The sequence below is a fragment of the Prinia subflava genome, chromosome 14, assembly GCF_021018805.1.
Source record: "Prinia subflava isolate CZ2003 ecotype Zambia chromosome 14, Cam_Psub_1.2, whole genome shotgun sequence".
Taxonomy (NCBI): Eukaryota; Metazoa; Chordata; class Aves; order Passeriformes; family Cisticolidae; genus Prinia; species Prinia subflava.
In genome coordinates, this window is record NC_086260.1 from 6452701 (window position 1) to 6469177 (window position 16477).

Sequence of the window (16477 nt, forward strand, 5' to 3'; positions counted from 1 at the left end):
GATGGTTCTTCCCTTTGTAATCACTTTTCCATGGTTCATTTTCAAAGGCTTTTTTTTTTCCTCCTGGCCCTTCCTCCACTAGCACCATCTCCCTGACCTCCTCACTCCCTCTTTCTAGTCCTTGCACATATGAAAGAGCACAAGCCTTTTTCTCTCCCCCTTCAGGTGCCCCGATGAGCAATAGCCTTGCTCCTACTGTCCCCATTATCTGCAGTGGCCTCCTGCTGCTCTCTGCTTCCTTGACTTCCTGACGTTCACAACTAATCCTCCCCTTTGGCAGCAAATACCTAAATTTTCTCTGAGGAAGCTTATTCCTTCGGTCTCCTGTTTCACCTGGTGTTCTGCACTCCTCCTTTGGCCTGCAGCTAGATCTACAGGAACTTTAAAGCCTAAACAGAGTAGACCTTGACTGGGTTTCCTTGTGGGCTGCAAGCTGCTCATATGCTGCAAAGTAGGTGGAGTTGCTCAGGAAGTAAAGGTACCACTGGAGGAGAAGTATGGTGCCCAAATCAGGCTGCACTTAGCACACATTTGGCACCCATGACTGGATCGTGGCTGTGCTGTTGAGCTCAGTATGTTCAGCTTGCACTGATCATGCTAAGTCCAGAGATGCTCTGATACTCTGTGACTAGCCAGAGCAACATGTGTTTCTTCTAGAGGACATGTGAATCCATGTCCACATGCAAACCTATGTGCCAGGGGTACAGTGGCACGTCTCACGAGGCTGTCATTGTTTGTTCTTCCAAGGGTTGCTGCTGGAATATGCCATTCTGGTTTCTCTCTTCCAGCTGTTTCTGCTCCCTTCTTTGAGATCAGATGCAGGAGACTCAGAACAGTTGGAAAGAAACTCGGAATCTGGCACATTGCATCAGTAACCCTTGGAGGAATGGAGCAGCAGATCACAGGACTCATTGAATCAAAGGTAGCTGGGAGGGCTCTGAATTTTCCTTGTGGACTTGTCTCTGTGCTGCTGTAACAGACTGCTGTATTTCACCCCATTGTATCATAGTTCCCATTTAGGCTATTATTCTTGTGTATTGTAATTTGCAAGAACAATACTCCATCTGTGATTTTACCAATGTGGTGTATATATCTTTCTCCTTTGTTCCAATATGCTTTGTCTTGCTTGTCATTGTTTTCTTGCTCTTCTCAGTTGCTTCATGTAGTGGAGAGAGGAGTTCTCACATCTCAAGCACAAGCTTTTTGTCATCATCCAGGCTTTTGAACGGGAATGGTGTTATGGCCATTTGTCTGTGGTGAACAAGTCTTGGTTATTTCATTTAAGGAGCAAGTTCAGAGCAGTTTGGGCAATGCTGAACCTTTGCATCCTACCTGAGGTTACATCTGGTGAGAGAAGGTGTCTGGCATGTCTTTGCAGCAGAGGTGAATGTGCAAAATCTAGCAGCACTCACTGGTTTAGACAAGGTGTATCTCTCACTCCTGCCAGAGAAGAATGGTTTCATGAGAGTTTGGGAGTCATAGTTGTAGGGTGTTTTGTGAATCCAGTCTTTTGTCAGAAGAACGTGTGAAACGGTGCATTTGCTTTGCAGGCTTCTGGCAGGGGTGGAAATTTGCTCGAAGAGAAAATTCATGTGAGGGAAATCCAAGGTACCACCCTGAAGTGAGCAAGGGACCCCATGTTGCCAGGCAGTGGTGCTATTAAGAATGACTTTCTGATAGTCATCTTCCTGGAAATGATTAATAAGCAACACACTGGTGTGCCCTTGCCATAATGAATGTAATTTTAGACTTCTTGAGGTATTCAGGAAAGTTTCCCTTGTGAATTGACTAACAGATTGAGTAAAAGCTTTCATTTGCAGCAGTCTCTCTGGTCTTACTTTTAGTTTTCAGCATTCTGAGGTCAGCTTAGAAAACCAGGTATTTGCTTCTGTTAAGTTTCAATTAGCAGTTTCTGATAACAGTTTTAGGTCCTCTGACATAAAGGATACTCTGCAGGTGTTCTGGAAAAAGGTCTTTTTCCTCTGAATGCTGATGGCTATCAAATAGAAGCTGTGCTCTGCAGATGAACTTTCATAGCACAGCACTGGGGTCTCTGGCAACGCATTTCAGGTGTCTGGCATACAGCTCAGCTGCTGCACGAAAAACTTTGGACAGAGTTTTCCTTGGGGTAACGGGTTAATGTCATTTCAGTTATAGTAAATGGTGCATTTTCCTCTCCTTCCTTTCTTCTGGTTAGTAATGTGAATCAATTTGTCATCTGGCTGGGGGTCTGGCAGAATAATTAGTTGTGTTTTACTGAATAGCCCTGACGGGATGAGGACTTAGCCAGGCTGACAGCGTGATGTCACTATAGGTGCAGCACTGCTACCACCCATTGCTTCAGGATAGCAAGCTCTTCCGACCCAATTATTAAATATCCGCTTTTTTGAGGTGGAGGAGGAAGAGAAAAGAAATTGTGATCCTAAAAAAAGAAAAAAAGGAAGTAGCTCATTGCAAAGCTGGAGAGCGCAGCTTTCCTGCGCCCCACAGAGGAACAACCTGACTCCAGTGATAAAGGCATGGAGCTGCATCCTGCATCTGTGTGCAGCCACCTTCGTGAGGCCAGCAGCACCTCCCCAAGCCCCCATCCAGTGAGACTTTCTGCCAGGAGCAAACCTGTGAGCCCTTTCTATGTGAAATCCTCAAGGTTTGGTCTTGCAGAGAGATGTCCAGTTCAAGAGGCCAACAGGACACTGCCTTTGGTCATCACTTAAATAAACCACTTCAGGCCACCTCTTGCTCTGGGTCTTATGTCCATTTCTGCTGCTTCTCCTTTCTATCATATTTCCCATGTATTTTGTCACTGATGTGTATATATATGTATTTGTATGTATGTTTTGGTTGTTGAGTTCTCTGGAGCTCTTCTCTTCCAGTTTTGTTGGGGTCTGTGATAGCTTTAGCCTTTTACTGAATCTTTGCAATCATTCTGCCTGTTGGCCACCCCTTGTTCTCAGACAGATGTGGCCTCCACCTGCCTGGTTGCACTGAGCCACAATTCCCTGTGTGTGAGTATAATTGCAAGTATTGTGCCCTTTCATCACCCCACTTCTGTTGCCTGCCCAGCTCTTGCCGCAAACTTAGCAAATTCTGTGCAGCTTTTACTGTGACCCTGCTGCAGGACTCCTGACTAAACTTCTTGGGGCAGCTCCTTCTCTGTACCCACTGCCTTCATCTGGCTGATCTGCACTTCCAGTTTCCATCCCAGCTTCATTAGTTAAATACCTCTCTGTTCTTGCCTCATTTCTCATAATTCCTTTATATTCAAGACCTGTCTGGGGCTGAGATGCATAAACCAACAACTGAATGTACAGTGAGTACAAGCTGCTCCCTCACTTGCTGCTGGTCAGCTGTGCCCATCCCGAGGCTGGTGTTGGACCTGGGCTCTGGGGCTGCATGTGAGGATCTTGCACAAAGTCCTCGCTCCTTAATGAGAGCATTTAAAGCAGGAATATCCACCACGGGCAAAACTCCTCATGCAGAAGCAGCAATAACACTCTGATGGTGCCAAACTAGTAGGAAGACGATTAGAGCTGTTCCTGTTTCTGGAGGGGAGCCAAGGGGCTGAAGCCAGCCAAGAGGCCTTCCAGCAGTTCATGCTGAGGTGGTGAGGTTTTGGAAGCAGGCTCAGATGTGTGCAGGACAGAGCAGGTCTTACCTGCACCATGCTGACTGTGCCTCCACCCACTGCTGGCAGAGGTGGGAAAGCTGCTTTCCAAAATCCACCAAGTATTATCAGCACAGATGACTGGGGGACACAACCTGCAGGCTTAGCACATCCCAGGACCTGCTGGAAATGGATCCAAAAGGTCTCAAATTTGCTGATAATTCATTGGGTGTTAGAGCAGTTTGACTACTGGAGAGTACATGTGTGGCCAGGCACAGCAGCTCCACAAGGGGAAGCCCCCTGTGCTCCAGGTGAGGAGAGCTCTGTTTAAGCTGTGCTGAGAAGGGTCCTATGAAAAGCACAGGAGAAACCAGCAACAGAGCCAAGTCTTGCTGCTGAGCTAACATTGCACAGGCATAGTCAGTAATATGTCACTGATTTTTCAGTTGCATTGATGAGTAATTTGTAATAGATTACCTTTTTGTAGTCACTGTAACAACCTTTCCCACTGAACATGACACTGGGGAACCACCAGAGCAGAGGTGAGCTGCCCTTGTGTGCCTTGAGCAAGCAGCCCTGTGCTGCCAGCTTAATGATTGTGATCTTGTTTCTGCATGATAATTAGCACCAGCCTGCTCTGCTAATGCCAGCCAGCTGCATGGGAAGTCACTGGTGAACCCATGGCAGGAGCAGGAGATGGTCCTGTCACCGTGTTCCCATGTTCCCAGAGTGGGGATGTGTTAGTGTGTTATCAGTGCCATGACCACGGAGGAGACCTGGGGAAGGATGTGTTAGGGATTTGGTACCGTGGCTAAAGCCTGACTCTGTAGTGTGCTCTTTCATTGGTGCAGGGGGGGAATGAGCTTTTGTTCCTGCTCCAGCTGTGGTTCAAGGTGTGTCCACGATGTTATAATTGGCAATGGAGTAGAATGGAGCCAGTGACAGAAAATTTCCTGCTCCTTCTACAGACCCTTTGTATGTGTTACATTCTTACTTCATAGCAGTTTTGAAGCAGAAACTTTGAATTCCTTTTCCACAGGACCCAATGTTTGTAGTCTTGTGAGTGGTCTGTGGTGAAATCCCAGATCCTTTGCACTTGGATTGTTGGTCTACAGCCCTTTCATATTTGTGCTGTTACTTTTGGACTCTGTCTTGCTTCCAACTGTGTCCCTTTTTTTTCTGTTTTCAACTCATTCATCCAGCAGAATTTTGCATTCTAGGTGTCTGGTTTCCAGCAGGTCTTCAGGCAAATTCTGTACTGCTGAGTGTCACGTAAACTCAGGGTTGCAGGAGATCTGCAGGGAGGTTTTCTTAAGCCTTTACTTCCAGGTTGAGCAATCCTTGAGCTCTTTCAAGAGTCTGTTTAAGCTGTCAGCTTTGCTTTTGACCTCAGGGTAAAACACTGACTTTGTTCTTTTCCTCGGAAAGGTTTCTTATCTTAAAGAAGTGTATTGTAATTTTTAGTCAGATAGTAGTTAATTCAGGTTTCCTTCCCTCACAGAGTACAGAAGATAATTACATCCCAACTCCCATATGCTAATGTAATTAATTCTATTTCTGCCTCCCTGTTGAGGTAACAGCAAAGAGCTAACTGGTATTTGGTCAGATGGGCCTGGGAGGTCAAGCACAAGCTTTTGCCATGCTAAGCTGGGGAAGGGATCAGTCTGTAATGTTTGAGGTATCTTGTGATGTTGATAAGTGAAATAAGGTAATAGACTGACTTCAGTTAAAAAACATTGATCGCAGTCAATGATACAGATCTCATAATTAGTTTTGATTTAAGATTCGTCAGTGTGAGTTATAAGTAAGGTGCATGCATTTTGTTGTTACTCTTAGTGTTGAAAATGTATCAAGCATCCATCTGGCACCCTAGAGGTGTAAAACTTAAGACAGTGACTAAACAAATTATTGTTGATGGGTTATTGTTTTGTAATTTAAAAATGGTAAGTGGACAGAGTTAAAATATTCTCCTGGAATCAAAATGGATGTACTTTTACCTCATCTATGTGGACATCCGCTGAAGGAGGACAGGTGGGAGAAGCAGGGAGGAATCACTTTGGTGCTTTCTGTCTGTTCCCTGTGACATATACTACTGAAAATAAACAGGCTAACTCTTCTGTGACTTCTTTTCCCATATGCCTGAAATGTCATTATCAACATCCCTGTGGCCAATTGCTGGACAATTTCTTTTTTTCTAATGGGATATTTTGTCTTATCTTTTACTGACTGCCAGTACAAAGTTGTGGTGGCCTCAGTGTTGTTCTTGTTGGCATGGTACCTCATAGGTGTCACTAGACACAAGTGTGGAGCACAGTTTGGTGTACTTGTGACTGTTGTGCATTGGAAGTTGCCTGAAGAACACATGTGGGAGTTCTGTAAGATGATCTTGAATTATTTTCTGCCACATGTTCAGCTCATGTGTTAGTATCTCCTTTGTTAAAGAGGCAAATTATTGTTTTGTTCATTAATCTACTTTATGTCTACTGTGCAAAATTGATAGCTTTCACTTACAACTTTTTACCTTAGGCAGAAAAATAATTTTTTAGGCTGGAATGCATTCTGATATTCATCACCAGGAAAGAAAACATCTAGAGTATGTGTGGTCTTTAGTGTTGGCATGATATAAACCAGAGAATGTTTTATTACTAAGGGAAGTTGATTGCTGCTTACTGCAAGTCCATGGTTCTCAGCATTCTGGTTCAAGCAGTGAGAAGAAAGGCAGGGTCACCCTGACAGACATCAGGATTCAGCATCCCCTTGAGCTTTGGCACCTCCAGGTCTCTATAGTAACAGATGCAGGATGGAGTGAGTGAACTGGGGGAACTGTTGGGTTTTGCATCAGTGATGCTTCATGCCAGTCTGAACTGCTCATGGCTTTATAGCTTTGCTTTCTGGCCTTATTATTTTCACATATTGCAAGCACAGATTGATTCCAGGCTCTGGGCTTGACATGTGGGACTGACTTCAGCAGCAGGAGTTCCTAGACATGGACCTGTCTGTGGATCTGAACATTGCTCCAGCTGGGCATTTAGAAAACCACTTTAGTAAAGTGTGTGTGCAGAGTTCAAAGCAGAGAAAGGTGAGAAAATTAACAAGCAGTTGTGCCTTGGTCCTGATGGCTTATGATCCATCCGTGCAAGTATTTTTCTTAGTAGCAAAGAAGAGTTCTTTGTAGAAACACAAGATTTTGATTCTCCTGTAACAGTTTGGGAGGGAACTATCCTGACCCCAGACTGTTTCTTACTTCAGAGTGAAGTGTGAGCAACATGAGTAAATCAAAGCTTCCTTCCTTTGTATTGCTCTAAGAGTGGCATTTATTTGTGAAAGTGCTGGTATTTTACTGCATTTTCAATAGTTCCAACCATGAAAGTTTGATCTATGCAAGTGTGTCCAGCTCTTGCTGCTGAAGGTTGAAACCCCAGTTGAGTAGGCTCAGCAGACTCATTTGCAGTTGAACGCTTTCTCATTTGCAGGTTTGGAAAAATCAAGCAAACTTTCATTTCCACTCTTAGTGCAGAATATCTTTCTCTTTGGATCCCAGATCCTTCATTTCCCTTCCAATGTAGCTAATTGATCTCATCTCTACTAATAAAACCTCTTTTCCCTTCCCAGCTCTAGCAGCAGCTCTGGTTGCACAGTCAAGGAGCTATCCAGAGGGAAGGCAGGATTAGTCCTGCTCACAGGACTGATCATCTCAGTGTGGTACAGGCAGGGCAGTGGCTGGTCCCCCATTATGTTTCCATCCCTGGCTCTTGTCCGAGCAGGACATGAAGCTGCTGGCAGAGAAGGTGTGTTCAGCCCTGGGTTATGCTGATCACAACAGCACCCCACAGTAACAGAGGTGAGAATTTGGCCTCATGCAAATCCATCCGAGATACATTTGAAGATGTATAGAAAGATAGATAGAGATATAAAACGTCTTGATGTAGAATTAATACAGATCCGGGGCTAGAAGAATTCTTTGGTCCAGCTTAGGACCTTGTGTCCTAAAGAGGAGCCAGTTTCCATTCCATTTCTTGGCAAGAGGAGCCTAAAAATGTGGTTTGATTTCAGCCAGTGTGATCTCTGCATGAAGGCAGATCCATTTTGCCTCTCTCTTCTGTTTCCTGGGTGATGGCACGCCCTTGGGTGTCTGCTGTTGTACCAGCTACAGGCAGCAAATTCAGCCAGGCAGCTGGAGCTGGAGCTTGTACTGAAGCTTTTTTCCAGGGCTTGCTCCTGTGGAGTTGAGGAGACAGGTCACATACTCACTGACTGCCTGAGGGGAGCTCAGCTGAATTGTGGTCTGTTTTATGGAGGTGTGCAATAAATAATTAACTTCCAAACGATAGTTTTATTATCTGTGCAACTGGATTAAAGCAGGGCTAGAAGTGATGTGGGCCAACCACTGAGTGGCAAACTTCGTTAAAAATCCTAGGTTGCACATTCAGAAAAGTTATTATTATAAGTTGGTTTGAAAGGATCACACTTTTTTCCTAGCAGGGAGATGTTTTTAGCTCAAGAATTTTCCCCCCTTCTCTTGCTCTCTCTTTCTCTGTGTTTTATATTTTTTTTTCACTGCTATGTGCAGCCCTTATGAACTTGGAGCTGAACTGGAATTGCTTGAATTGTTACATGTCTTACTTAATTGTGCAAATTGCTTTCTATTCCAAGGACTAGTTAATGCAGAAATGGAAAGGATTAGGACTGTTGGGATAAGTGAGCATTCCATCTTTTAGTATTTGAGTTTAGTATAACAATAGCCACTATGTCAAAAGCAGATCCTGACTCTGCCCTGTCACCCTTTCATGCAGGCAAAGTACTCACACAGGGTCTGAGTCTTCCCTGCCCTCTTTCTTGTGATAGATCCAAAGTACATTAACCAGCAGGAAACATCCATAAATCAGCTGAATGGGTTCTGGGCTGAGGCTTCTTGCCCAAGCAAAAATAAATGGTATTAGTTGGAAGATGCCATCAGGAAGCGATATCCTTTCACAGGATTGGGTCTTCTTTGTAAATCCCACATTACAAAGAAGAAACCAAACAAAAAAAAGATAAATTACCAGGTCTGATAGTGAAAACAGTACAGCTTATCTTAGTAAAATATGCAGTAAAATGGACATTATTCTAGCCTTTACCTGCCTCTCAAATGAATAGGAGCTGTTGAATCAGTGCATGGGCTTGCCTGATACTTGAATTATTGAACTGTAGTTTGTATGATTTTAAAGGGTTTGTCTACTCACTGGAGATTGGTTTTTCTACAAAGTAAAAAAAAAAGTTTTGTTTCTTAGACCCATCCTATTACAACCATGTGTAAGTAGATGTGTTTCAGGTCATTGCAAAGATTGAGGGCTTGCCAAGCACACCATTTTTCTTTCAAATTTCTGTTACTATGTTAACACAATGGAAAAAATAGGCAAAATAAGGTGAGGAAATATCACACCCTTTTCTGGTGTTATGTGTGGCAGCAGGAAGCTGGTGCTGCAAAATCACAGTTTTGTGTAATGTGTGAGATTTTTTCCCTTTGCCTGATGGAAGGGCAGCACATTGCACCATTCAGTGAGAGCACTGCTGTTGTGGCCATTGTAATGGAGCAGGATATCAACAGAATCAGGCACACAGAGTTCCTGGCAGTGCCTCTATGCAGTTCCCATTAATGTGGTCAGGGTTTTACAGATGAGTTGAAAGTAGTGCACAGCCATTAGCATTTAATTTTTTACAGGTGAGTGCACACTGTCTACATGCAAGAAAGATGGGTGAAGATAATAGTTTACTACTACCAAAGTCTGGGAGTGGCTTTCCATGCAGTGCATCCCCATCACTGGTGCCTGGTTTTCCAATAACCAGGGTGACAAATACAGGTCACCCAGCATGTGACCTGTCCAAATAGGACACTGCAGGTGTTGGAGCGACTTTGTGAGTGGAAATAATTCAGTTGTTTTGGAAATTATGATGTGTCTGACTTCATTTGTGTGCTGGATGGGGAAAGAACACTGATACTGTACCAACACTTGGCAGCATTAGGTTAATGATTGGACTTGATGATCTTACGTATCTTTTCCAACCTAAATGATTCTGTGACTCTGCCAGATCTTTGCACGAAAAGGAAAGTAATTTTTCCTCTGTGCTGGGTATACTTGGCAATGTTGGGCTCTGATTCCCTTGCATGATCGGGGCAGGACAGGGCTCTCAGAACAAGATGTGAAATTTCATGGGGTACTCTCTGGGTTTTGGGTGGGTTTGTGGGGTTTTTGTAACATGACACCAGCTGCAGGATTTCAGTGCAAGCCCAGTGAATATCAATTAATTTCTTTTATACACCTTCTGTGTGATAGGTGTCTTCAAAGACAGGTGTCTTTACAACTCCCTCTCTTTTTGCCATCTAACTTCCCTCTGCCTGGATGGTTGGAGGAGAAGGCACGTGAGCCTCATGGTGCCATGTGGGGCCCTGCAGAGCTCTGCCTTCACTCCACAGCCTTGTCCTTAGCCTCGCTCGAGCCCTGTTGAGCATCTCCCCATCCTTAACACATTTTTCCTCGGGTACCTACTGCTTTTGGAAGTTAGTTATTTAAAAGGGAAGTTTGAGTGGCAGGCTGAGGATGCAGAGAGGAGAGGAGCTGGCAGAAGGGCTGGAGTTAGCACTTTCTCCTCAGTCTGGTCCTCTCCTCACCTTTAAATTATTTGTATGCATAGTTGGCTCCCCAAGCTGATTGGCACTGAATGAGTTGGGATAATGTCATGGTTGCCCACGAAGCAGTGCCAGCATGAGAGCACAACCTTGCCAACACAAGGGCATTGATTAGAGCAGAGGAACTAGGGCAATCCAATTATAACCAAAAATGCCATTGGCTTTCTCAAATTCTTACTCAAATAACTGCAGACTCTCTGCTGTATTAAGGTGGTCTGAACTATATCAAGAAAGGGGAATTTAGAGGACTTAGGTAGTGCAGAGTAGACAGGATTTAATTCTTAACTACTCTGTTGCCTATTTACACATGGGGCAAAAGGATAGTATTTTTCAGATAGGTAGAAGCTGACTGATCTCCTTTGCCTGCCGTGATACTGCAGAATGTATTTCTTTTTTTGGAAATTATTACAAATATTCCTAAAAGGAAACTATCCAAGAAAAATAACTAAGACATTTCCTATCATTTCAATCTTGTTTGAGCATTGAATATTCCTTTGTTCCCTAATATTATGCTTCCTCTAACCTATTTAATGGGTCAGATAAGGAAATGTGATATTTTTCACCACCATGACGAAATTAAACTAAAGCTACAAAGAGCGTGAGGGTTGTAGCCTGGAGTCGTAGATGAGTAGTTCAGATCTGGCTTTATATTAAATGCAGAAGTGAACAGTCTTTCGTGGATGAATCACATTCAATTAGCTACTTCCTATGATGAACTGATTAAAAATTAAGTGGCATCAAATAAGCCTGATTTTGCTCTTACATTTAAATAATGCTATAATTACATACTAATCAGATGGTAAATCTTAATTGTACATGTTCCATATGTTTTATATGCCTGTTCTCCCTCTTCACTTTGTCGTCTTTGTATCAGCATGGAGTATATTTTCAGGCTGCTTTTATGTTTAGCCTAATTGAATATCAAAAGCAGTATATGTGAAACTTCCTGAAATCTATTCTTTCACCAGTGGCAGCTGTGCTATTAGATGACCTTTACCATTCCTGTAGCACAGAATAATAAAGGGGGGGAGGTGGAACTGAAGCCCAGCCGTGTTATTGTTAGAGACAGAAATAAATCATATATAATTGCTTTGCTGTGAAGACCAAATCCTGCCGTCCTTCATGCCTGAGTTAGAAATACAGGATTTGGACCTTTGTTTCCTGTGGTTTCCTGGCCACCTTGGACGTGCCCAGAATCCTCACGCTGCTCCTGCAGTGGCTAATTACCATTGCAAGGCTTCATCCCTCCTGTATGGGCCAGGAGCTGGCTCTGCTGCAGGGAATGTCCACCTCTAAGTGCTACTGGCTTCCCCAAGATGGCTTTAAAAATGAAGCCTTAGATGTTGAGTTACATGGTGGGCATCCACAGAGTGCTTCTGTTACTGTTCCCTGCTTGTTTGGAGCAAGCCCACACAGCTTGGTTGAGGTAATAGGTATTTTGACTTAACATACACATGGTATTAATTTTATTCACTCCAGAATGTACTGTATGGTTTTTTTGCCTTTTGACCATAGATCATGACCACAGTCACAAAAAGAACAAGCGGAAACACTGGAGAAGGCAGTGGGCAGAGAGCAGCTTGTTATCTGACGTGGAGATGTTGAAGCACAGCCTGGAAGTGAATTCTTTTTCTGGGGACAGCAACAAGACGGGGACCATTGGTGAAAAGAAGAGCCACAAGCGAACGAAGCGGTTCTTGTCCTACCCACGTTTTGTGGAGGTGATGGTGGTGGCTGACAGCAGGATGGTCGCCTACCACGGAGCCAACCTACAGCACTATGTCTTAACCCTGATGTCAATAGTGAGTGTTCAACCAGGGCAAGTAGATTCACCCACAGATCATTTTCTAGTGGTCACAGAGCCCCTCTCTGCTGTGTTCATATGCAACGCCATCAGTTTGCCTTCCCTAGGCATGGAGATAGTGCTGGGGTTACATTAAAAATGGTAAATTGTAGCTGGAAAACACTGGTTGGAGTCTTTTTTCCCAGATCCATCACACTACCTGATCTCTCTTACACCTCTCTCTTCCAGCTTTCTGAATAGCAGACACCATGAGCAATATCACTGGTTGTTTAGTCCACACTTCTTTTTATTTAAGCCTATGTCAAACAACAGCTGAATTTAAAAGGTATTTTGGCCACTGTGCCATCCAGGGGAATGATGCTGGTAGGTTATGCATTTGCTTGGCTTCCCTTGCTGCCACAAGGAGAAGGAGCCTGTGCTCACCTTGATCCTTAGCATAGTTCTCAAGTTGGCTTTCCAGGCTGAGAATAACTTCCTTAGTAGATACTAGGATGCAGTAGTGCAGTTTCCAGAAAGGCAGTTCTGTAGATGCAGACTGGCACAGAGTATCCAACATATTTGTGTCTCTGGAGGGATGCTCATCCTGTTTGAGGGTAGAAATGCAGTGAATATGTGGTCTGAAACTGCCCATGTCAAAATCAGGCACTTGGAAAAATAAGTTGCTTTTGACAGTCTTGGTTGGTGGTCTTTGTGTCTCAGAGCAGAATGATCCTTTAATTTGGTGAAATGTGTGCTAAAGCAAAAGGAAATGTTGGGTTTCTGTGATACTAGCAGGTTTTTTTAATTCTAAAGTTGTGCTTCTGCCAGGAGGTCTCTCCAAGTAGCATCAGGGCACTGGGCAAGGCAGAAGAGCAGCCCAGGAGAAAAACAGTTGCAAAATGGAAAATGTGTATGTTGTCTTACTTGTTTGTTTCCTTGAATGTTAACAGTAATTCCAAATATTGCTTTTTGAAACAGGTGGCTTCTATCTACAAAGACCCAAGCATTGGAAATTTAATTAATATTGTTATTGTGAAATTGGTCGTGATTCATAATGAGCAGGTAATGGAAATTATTTTCTTCACCTTCTGCTTGACAATGGCATTTGCAGTGAACATTGTCATTAATAATTAAAATACCTGCTTTCTGTGTGTTGCTTATCAGGATGGCCCTGCAATATCTTACAATGCCCAGACAACATTAAAAAACTTCTGCCAATGGCAGCAGTCCCAAAACCACCCAGAGGGAAGTCACCTTCGACATGATACAGCCGTGCTTGTTACCAGGTGTGGTGAATATTCTCATAAAAACTGTAGCCAGTTGTGTGTCAGGGGCTGTGAGCATGTAATATATGGGAAATGTTCAGGTTTTGGTGAGAATGTAATGATGTTTGCAGTTGTGGGAGCATGTGGGAGCATAACAAGGGATTATTTTGAGAGGTTCAAGACTGTCTAAGGTCTGCCCATGGGTTCAGCATAAGATGAAAAACTCTGACCATGGTGGGGAGTTAGTCTGGACTAAGGATGATGTGGCAAACCAGCATGAGAAGGTCCATTGGAGGACCAAGAGTTGTTTCTGCTGTTGTTACTGTGCTTGTACCTTAACTCACTGCTGCATTGAGAATTAATGTGTCAGGTCTGTTCTGCTTTCAGACAGGATATTTGTAGAGCGCACGAAAAATGTGATACTCTGGGTAAGGAAAACCTTTTCTTTGTCTTTTAATAATTTTTTTTGTAGTGACAATGTTAGTTGCCTGTGCTGAACTGTGAGTAACATTTCTTTTTCTATCATAAACCTCTCTGTTCTCTCCTAGGTCTGGCAGAGCTGGGCACAGTCTGTGACCCATACAGGAGCTGTTCAATTAGTGAAGATAACGGACTGAGCACTGCTTTCACAATAGCACATGAACTTGGCCATGTGTATGTTTTATGTAAATACATTTACATTTAAATAGCACAATATTTATGCTAACTTTGGCTTGCCAGCCAGGCTGGGAACTGGTACTGCTGAGCCTAATTATTTCAGGGGAGCGCAATATACTTGGCTAGAAGATGCACCAGTGAGGTAGATGAAACTGTGGGGTGCTCTGGACCCTACCTGAGAGCAGCAAAATCAACAGGGCCATGTTTTGGGGATGATGAATGACAAAGTACCATAAGCAGCACCTAAGCAATGATATCTTGACCAAGCCATTGGAACTAGCCAGGATTTTGGGCAGAGATGGAAGGTGCTGGATGCCTTGGGGAGGACCAGGGCAAGGGATGCTGGCACATCTCAACTATCTTTTGGAACTGAAGTCTTCTCTGAGAGCAGGTGCTCAGCCTGCCACAGCTTGTCCCACAGCTCTGTGTGGTGCTGGTGAAGGCAGTGCAGCAGCTGTGTGTGAAGGAGGAACTTAGAGAGGGCATCTTGGAGGTGGTGAGGTTGTATAGGTGAGCTTGATTCAGCTCTTGAACTGTTTCACCATGGAAAGTCTTGTGCTGCTGGACATTCCCAGAAGAGACACTGCCATTCACCTCCTTCAGCAGAAATTTCTTTCAAACGATTTTTGCTTTTTCCCACTACTGAGACATTTTCTCACTACTCAGCAGTTGTGAGAAAAATCATCTTAGATCCCATTGTCGTTTACCCCTGGTTACAACCTTAGGCAGCTGACTCAGTCCCAAAGCACCACACGCCTGCTTTGCAGTGGAGGTTTGTAGGTGTGGGATGGATGAGTACTTGGGAACAGATCTCTCATTGTTCTAAACTCTGTTTTTCTTCATGGAGCACTGGCTGAGACAGTCTATTTTTAACCACAGTAGTATTTGTTTAAATTAGACTTCCTGACAGAAAGTCCCCAAAGTTTTGGTGTTCCCCACACCTAACCTGTGGCTAATTCCTTTGCTGATGCTGCCCCAGAGCTGGTGGGGGGGTTAGCAGTGCTCCCGAGCAGGAAATGCCTCTGTGCTCTTTTTTTTCAGAGAACAGAGTGGAAAGATGGTTTGTTGGAGGTAATCTTAATGGAATACAATCTCCTCAGCCTTGGAACACAGGATCACACCAGGTCACTTCCCCTTCCCCACTTCAAACAGCGCAGCGCTTTAAGCCGCTCTGTCTCCATTAGTGAATTTACCACATTCTTCAAGGTGTCATGTGCTGCAAACTTCACGTTGGTTTCTGCTGATACCAATGCTTGCTGGCATTTTGTAAACCTGCCACTTAAAGTATGGGAGCCAAGTCTATCCCTGGTGCAGCTCCATTTAGTGTGGCCCAGAGTATTCAACAGCATTAGAAAATATTTTGCATCCTACACAGTATTGCCTGTGTACATGAGGGTCTGCAGTCAGTGGGCTCAAGTCAATCCATCTCCTTCAGAATTCCCTTAGATCAGCTCCTGGATCTGTGGTCAGTTTCAGAGTATTTGCCATTTTTATAAAGGAGGGACCAGACTCCAGCCTGTTTGCAGGGTAGCAACTGTCAGCTGAAAAGGAAACTGCAGCTGGATTTGCATCTTGCTCCAGGCTCCCTGGAGGACTTCTCTGGCTAAATATATGCAGTCATGGACTGGAGAGCTTAGCAGGGTGCTGCACAGCTTTTTCCAGATGAGTGCTAGGAACCCTGTTCAAACACTTCTGAATTTATTATGAATATGTGTGTATTAATACTTTTATTCTGTAATATCTGTCAGCAGTGTATTTAGGAAAAATTCTTGGGTTTGCTTGCATTTAGTTCGCACATTTAGTTCACTGTTGCCTTTGCTATGCTAAATACTTGACGTTTGCCTCTTGACTGACTACTTTTTGCTGCTCTTTTCCTCTTAGATTTAACATGCCACATGATGACAATAACAAGTGCAAGGAAGATGGAGGTAAAAATCAACAGCATGTCATGGCACCCACACTGAACTTCTACACCAATCCCTGGATGTGGTCAAAATGCAGTAGAAAATACATCACTGAATTTCTGGAGTAAGGCCTTGCATATGCATGTGTTGGGCTGTTTTCACATGTCCATGTGTCCCATGGAGTTCTTTGGTTAATTTGGAGTCCTAGTGTGCAGCGTTTGCAGGAAATCAGGGGGATTTGTGTGTGCATGCATCCTTTACATAGAGCAGGAATGCAACCCTGGCATCCAGTCCCTGCCAGTTCAGCCTCATGATAAGCTGGCAAGGACCAGGCTCTCAATGGGGAAGAATAAGTCTTCCCCCATGGATATTGCTTTTAAGGAATGCATGTTCTCCTCAAAGCTGAGGAATGACTCACAAAGCCTTGTGGCCCAGATACGGAGCTGTGTTTTAGAAGGCAGATTGAATCTGCCTTTCTGCTCCACAGGTCAAGATAAAGCCCTGGCACTAATCCTTGGTGGGAACACCGTTCCAGGAGCCCACGGGTCAGTTTGATGCATAGTGATTTGCCCATTTTGCTGTGATGCCTCCCTGTGT

General features: G+C 44.0%; 1 protein-coding gene across 5 annotated transcripts in view; it reads left to right on the forward strand.

The window, feature by feature from the left end:
• The window catches only part of ADAMTS9 (ADAM metallopeptidase with thrombospondin type 1 motif 9), an 80402-nt gene that overhangs the window by 3196 nt on the left and 60729 nt on the right, over positions 1–16477 (forward strand). For 4 of the 5 annotated variants that reach the window (XR_010082295.1, XM_063411806.1, XM_063411808.1 and 1 more), the window contains exons 4-9: positions 11787–12073; positions 13033–13116; positions 13219–13340; positions 13707–13747; positions 13868–13973; positions 15858–16004. Coding sequence is in view for 4 of the 5 variants with exons in the window: in XM_063411806.1 (XP_063267876.1) it covers positions 11787–12073; positions 13033–13116; positions 13219–13340; positions 13707–13747; positions 13868–13973; positions 15858–16004 (787 nt within the window). In the remaining variant the exon portion in view is untranslated. Of the gene's footprint in view, positions 1–789; positions 923–11786; positions 12074–13032; positions 13117–13218; positions 13341–13706; positions 13748–13867; positions 13974–15857; positions 16005–16477 lie in introns of those variants that run through there. The other variant, XM_063411810.1, reaches the window with a different exon arrangement.